The following is a 6,637-nucleotide window of genomic DNA, read 5'->3' on the forward strand; positions in this document are numbered from 1 at the left end:
GTAGCAGTACCCATAACTCAAACAACCAAAGCACAAAAGGAAATGTGATGTCAATCCTTACCAATCCAAACATACCATATAAGCCATGTGATCTCTTAGCTAACGAAAATACTAACCAACAAACATTCTCTAAGAGAGGATGCCAAGCAAACGCATTTCCCTGCCAATTTTTGTTGCAATTTGAGATAAAGTGGTTACAGTTTTAGAAGAAAAATGTCTTTCTCTAAAGAAACTGTCATGCCATTTTGAAGAAAAATGCCATGAGAATCTAAAGAAATGGTCAGCAAAAACGTTCGCAAATGTCATCCCTCCCCACGAACGTTCGCCATTTTTATTTCGTTAGCAGCTTAGTTGTGAAGGGATGATAATTTCTTCAGAACAACATGGCAGTTTATTTAGAAGAAGACATTTTTTGTTCAAAACTACCACCGTTTGAAACTGCCAAAAAAGTGTCCGCTTGCCATCCCCCTCCCAGCTGACGTTGGTCGAATAACATTACTGCAGCTAAAAAGAGGAATGTGATGACTGGAGAAAAATCAAAGTAAAACAACGTAGGTAGGTCTTCCAGTAATAGGAGTACTTGACAATTTAACATTTCCACAAGCTTTACAATAAAAGGAGCCATATAGTAAAAAGGCACATACACACAGAGCACCGCATCTACAACTTCGACGGTGGTTTAGAACTCCGACCTTGTATAAACTTCTGCATATTCGCAAATTGCTCCTTTGTCATGCCATTGTAATAGTTGACAGCTCTTTCCTGAAACCATAGCACCAATGCTAACATTAGAGGAGTGTCTTCACTGAATACTGAAAGTTGGAAACAACAAAGAGAGCAATTTTCCATTTCTTTCAGCTAGAATGCTTGCTCCTATCAAACTAAGACTATACATTTCTGAGAACACTATTTATAATGTACAATGAACATATTGTGGATGCTAACACATGATCTGCCTAGTTCTTCATGACCATATAGAGGTTAAAGTTTGCACAAAACACAGCTGGGATTGCTAAAGAGATCCTTGAAACATTTACAGCTCGAACTGGATTGGTATCAATCTCCACAAATTGATGTCAGCGCCCATATAACAAATGAAGAGAGCGTTTCTGCCTCCCAGATGACCCATGGCTTCCCTTCCACGAACTTATCTAAGAGGACCCCTACCAGGCAAAAAACTCCCCCAAGAATGCATATCTCCCTACCCTTATACTATTGACCAAAGACTGCTAGTGCACTCTGTGAATCATATCATTATTATGGGAGGTAGGCAAACCTTAAAGTTTGCTATCTGCTCAAAAGATGTCATTTGTTACAACGGTTTGTGGGGAAGATTGATAAAAATATCATTCTACTGCAAGAACGGCAACAAGGGTGCATTGGCTGAATACATAAATAAATATCAACACAGAAATTTCAATTCTTTTTCCTGTTTCCAATCCCAGCAAGAGCAAGGGCTATCAAAACCAGGAACACAAGTTGAATAAAATGCCTGGTCGTTGATATCAAAGAGAATTTTAAGACTGTGAACCAGTTTTACGGATATTCTGTCAAATTTCTAGTGTACCAAATCAATCTAATTCTGCCTAGTTTTCATTAACACACTTGCTAAAATTCACAAGATCACCTCAGAGTTAAATAATTTGAGCACCATATAGAATCAAAACAACAAATATTCGCTGTAAGTTAAGCCGTGGATACGTAATATGTCATGCACTTCATAAATTCGCACCTTTTCAAGAGCTCGGGCATGTTTCATGTCCAGCTGAAGCCCATCATTTATAACTGACTTGTATAGCACCACCAAGTTGCGGTTATTCCTCGCAATGGCCTCGGCGACCTCTATGGCCTTACTCAGCACCTGACTATCTTCCACAATGTGGTTAGCAAGCCCCCACTTCTCAGCCATTTCAGCGGTGACAGGCATGCAAGTTAGTGACACTTCTCGTGCTCTGTTTGGCCCGATGAGACGAGAGAGTTTCTGTGAAAGACCCCAAGAAGGAAATATCCCAAACCTACATCAGATTGGACAAAGGCTGATTAGAAAACAACAAGCAAATCCCACAGGTGAAACGGCAATGGCATGAGCAGGGTTTGTAAGTTGTAGGACAGTGCAAACACGCCCAATTTCAGGTAGTACAAACGTATGTGTTGAACACTAGTAACTCCAATGCATAAAATTTCCCCACACTAAATTGCAGGAGTGCAAAATCTTTGCAGCTAATCTCGTGTTCCATTTGCTTGCCTATCTTTCAAACAACGTGAGCATAGCAGGTCCAGTCGGAGAGCCAATAACTTCACTATTGATCTTGTGTTTCATTTGATCTGCCTATCTTCTCTACTACTCCCTCGGTCCCAAAATAAGTGACCGAGGGAGTACATCACACACAAGCACACAAGAATTTCACTAGCATGATATATTGAGTTCGAGTGGATTGTTCAGCTCAACTAGTAGTGCGAACTTTTAATTACCGTCTACTGAGAAACTGAACAGAATGAAGACCAGCCAAGTTGGATTTACTTCCGTGCAGAAATGAGATAAAGAAGCGTGTGAGGAGAGGTAGCTCACTTGGCGTGCGTGTCGAGGAACTTGGCGGAGCGGCCAGCGACGAGGAGGTCGCAGGCGAGTGCGATCTCGAAGCCCGCGGTGACCGCGAACCCGGCGACGGCGCCGACGATGGGCTTCCGGCAGAGCTCCATCTGGGCGACGGGGTTAGCAGCGGGGTCGTTGACGTCGCCCTTGAAGACCTCCTCCGCCGCCGTGAGGTCCACCCCTGCGCAGAAGGAGCGGCCGCGCCCCGCGAGCACCACCGCGGCCACGCCGTCGTCGGCGTCCAGCTGCCGGAACGCCGAGGCCAAGGAGATCATCATGGACCGCGTCAGCGCGTTCAGCGCATCGGGGCGGTTGATGGTAACCACGGCGACCTTGGACCCCGGCCTCGCCGGCTCGACCAGGATGAGGTCGCCGGAGACCGGCGAAGTGGCGTCCATGGATGAAATCGGGCTAGCGTCTCGATTTAGTTATGACAGCTTGGGATCGTGTGCTTGTGCAAGCGACCTTTCTTTGTGGAACTTGCAAGCGACCTTTTGACTCGCAGACTATAATTGGGAAGTGGTGCCCAAGATGTGCTCCACCGAACTGAAGAATCAGGGCGGTCCTGATTTCTCTTTGTGGGGGGGGGGGTGTGGGGGGGGGGGGGGGGGGGGGGGGGGGGGGTTGGGTGGGGGGGGGGCATCATGGCTACCTTTATTAGAACTCAGACAATAGTTACATGTTCACCAATTGGCTAACTAGGAACTCAGGAGGTTCGTTAGTCCAACTGTCATTCTATTTATTAAAAAACTAAATTTTGCTAGCTCATGAAGAACTGAATTTGCTTCATGAAAACAATGAGAAAAGATGACCTTTCCTATCGACGTAGACAAATCTATGCACTCGGCAAAGACCGCTGCAGCTGCATCCCACCATTGATCTTGTCCTCGACAACAATTGATGACGCTCAACGAATCTGATTCCGCTTCTACTCTGTTGAAACTCAAGGAGTTCGCCAGTAATAATCCATCTCGCATTGTCATTGCTTCAATGGTCACAACTTCCGCTGCAAATGGTATAAATTTATAAAACCCTGCAATGAAGTTTCCTCTTTCGTCTCGTAGTACACCTGCAACAGAACCAACCCTTGCATTCGCATGGAATGATGCATCAACATTAAGCTATAAGAATCTTGGCTCTGGTCTCTTCCACCTATGTTCCACCGGTGCTCTTTTGCTCATCACAGAATTTGTATAATTTTTAACTATTGCGAGGATAGATATATGCCACCTGAAGTTAGGAGGAATAGAACCATGATGAGTGTGTCGACGACACAGCCACCAGAGATACCAGCATCCACTCGCAATCACCTCCTTTTCCTTCAAGTTTGGCATCATTAGCAAAGCTTGGTCCAACTCCAACAACAGAAATTCCAGAATTGTTGATCCCGACCTATCCACTTGTACAGCAAAGTCGATACAATCTGTTAGACCCAAACTAGCCCATAGGCTCTTTGCTAACTCGCATTGGAACAACATATGGCGTAAGTCTTCAGCCCCCTTGTGACACACTAGGCAAGCTCCATCGATAGGTATATGTCTATTAGCAAGGATGGATTTCAACGGGATGATTCCTCTCAATGCCCGCCAACAGAAGATTTGAATTTTCCGTGGCACTTGAAGCTCCCATAACTCCTTCCAAATCGTTGCTTGCATGTTACTTGTTGGTGATGAATTTGGATGATATTGACCTCTATGCTTATGCGACCATTGTTCATGATATGCAGTCTTAACCGTAAATCTCCCGTGCTTTGTCAGATGCCATGCAATAAAATCATCAAAGTCTTGGAAATTTAGTGGTATTTGCAGAATTCTAGTTACATCCACAGGATAAAAAATATCCCGTATCAATTGTTCATCCCATTGCGCGGTAATAGGATCAATTAGCTCCACCACCCTTGAGATTAATATGTGTCCACGAGGAGTTATCACTCTCCTGTCCGGGCTGGTGCAGATCCAAGGATCATTCCATATACTCACATTCTCTCCTAAACCAATTCACCAAATATACCCTCTTTTGAAAGTAGGCAATCCAGCAACCAAGCTTTGCCATGTATAAGAAGATCCAGCTTTTGGTCCAGCATGCAGTAAATCTATATTGGGGTAATATTTTGCCTTCAGAATGCGAGCACAGAGAGACTCCGGGTTGATGATCAACCTCCAACACTGTTTTGCAAGTAGCGCCAAGTTGAATGAGTGTAGGTCACGAAAACCTAGACCACCATCACTCTTTGGTATACAAAGTTTCCACCATGAGAACCAATGCATTTTTTTATTTTTCTCATCATCCCCCACCAATATTGGGCAATAAAATCCATAATATCCTTACAAACTCCCTTGGGTAGGCAGAAAACTGACATAGCAAACATAGGGATGGATTGAGCTACTGCTTTCAATAAGATTTCCTTTCCCCCTGTTGAGAGTTGTTTCTCCATCCATCCTTTCAGGAGTTTTTTGATTTTCTCACAAAAGTGTTCAAAACAGTCACTCCTATCTGCACCTACCATTGTAGGTAATCCAAGATATTTATCTGAGAGAGCTTGGTTTGTAATATTCAGTTCCTGACATATTTCATCTCTAGTTTGCAACAGAGTATTTGGACTAAAGAAAATGCTTGATTTCCAAATACTTACCATCTGTCCCGAATTTGCACAATAAGTCTCCAACACTTGCTGTAAGGAAGTTGCATTTAACATATCCGCCCTCATGATAATTAAAGAATCATCAGCAAATAAAAGGTGTGATAGTGACGGTGCATTTCTGCACACTCTTATCCCATCGATGCCACCAACTTCTTCTTCATACTACAAAATGCTAGAAAGACCCTCAGTGCAAATCAAAAAGAGGTAAGGTGATAAAGGGTCACCTTGCCGAATCCCCCTCGAGGGAGTAAACATCTCAGTCTCCTGTGAATTAAAGTGAACCTTGTATCTTACTGAGCTCACACATGTCATTATAAGATCTATCCACTGGTCATCAAATCCCATCCTTTTCATCATATTTCTTAGGAAGACCGACTCAACTCTGTCATATGCTTTATGCATGTCCAATTTAACTGCACACAATCCAGCCTGAGTATTCCTGGTATTCTTGATTTTATGAATGCACTCATAAGCCACAAGAATATTATCAGTGATCATTCTACCAGGGACAAATGCACTTTGGGTTGGAGAAATTATATCTGGTAAAATGCTTTTAAGGCAGATAGAAAGTATCTTAGATATTATCTTATACAAAACATTGCATAGGAGGATTGGTCGGTATTGAGTAACCACATCTGGGGAATCAACCTTAGGGATCAAGACTATACATGTATCATTCCACTCTTGTGGAATATTTTTTGAGTTGATAGCTTGTAGTACAGCAACAGTAATACCCCCCCAATAATGTGCCAATACTTTTTAAATAATATCGCATGAAATCCATCCGGGCCCAGAGCCTTCAAATCGCCAATACTATACACTGCTTTACGAACATCGTCAGCAGAAAATGAGGCCATCAGCATGTTATTCATCTGATTTGTTACCTTAGGCCGTACCTTTTGCAGCATCCCTGGGTCCGTGGAAGGAACCTCTGAGGTGAACAATCCCTCAAAGTAGTTCTGAATATGATAGTTCGACTCATCCACACTTTCTATTATATCGTCATTGTCATCTTTCAATTTTTTAATAAAATTCTTTTTACGTCGCGCTGCTGCAAACGCTTGAAAGAAGGCTGTGTTTCTATCACCAAACTTGAGCCAATCCACTCGTGATCGTTGCATACTCATTTCCTCCAATTCCAGTAGATACTCTACCAGTTCAGCTAGCTCCTTCCTCTTTTCCTCATTCTCATCTGTCATAGGTGAAAGGATCGATATGGTTGACTAGAGGGGGGGGGGGGTGAATAGGCAACAACCACTTTTTAATTATTCTTAACAAGTTAGGGTTAGCAACATAAAGTTCTCTAAAATGACAACTAGGTGATGAACCTATATGATGCTACCGACTATAATCACTAAGGCAAGTAAGAAATAGTCTACAACAAAAACATACACAATGTAAAG

General features: G+C 43.0%; 1 protein-coding gene across 1 annotated transcript; it reads right to left on the minus strand.

Annotated features, from left to right (window-relative positions):
• Positions 1-542: 542 nt before the first annotated feature.
• On the minus strand, positions 543-3,168 carry LOC123448810 (probable enoyl-CoA hydratase 1, peroxisomal). Its single transcript, XM_045125830.1, has 3 exons — positions 2,570-3,168; positions 1,733-2,015; positions 543-762 (listed from the first exon to the last, which is right to left on the minus strand). Exons 1-3 carry the CDS (start codon positions 2,989-2,991, stop codon positions 661-663), a joined length of 807 nt encoding a protein of 268 aa, XP_044981765.1. The 5' UTR covers positions 2,992-3,168; the 3' UTR covers positions 543-660.
• Between the last annotated feature and the right edge of the window lie 3,469 nt (positions 3,169-6,637).

The sequence above is a fragment of the Hordeum vulgare genome, chromosome 4H (assembly GCF_904849725.1).
Source record: "Hordeum vulgare subsp. vulgare chromosome 4H, MorexV3_pseudomolecules_assembly, whole genome shotgun sequence".
NCBI classification, from domain to species: Eukaryota; Viridiplantae; Streptophyta; class Magnoliopsida; order Poales; family Poaceae; genus Hordeum; species Hordeum vulgare.

Excerpts from the sequence above, each read along its gene's own strand:
- LOC123448810 (XM_045125830.1), bottom strand. The coding sequence starts at position 2,991 with ATGGACGCCACTTCGCCGGTCTCCGGCGACCTCATCCTGGTCGAGCCG. Across the intron at positions 2,016-2,569 it reads TTCCTCGACACGCACGCCAA|GTTTGGGATATTTCCTTCTT; the intron begins GTGAGCTACCTC and ends AATCTGATGTAG. Across the intron at positions 763-1,732 it reads ATGCCCGAGCTCTTGAAAAG|GAAAGAGCTGTCAACTATTA; the intron begins GTGCGAATTTAT and ends CTATGGTTTCAG.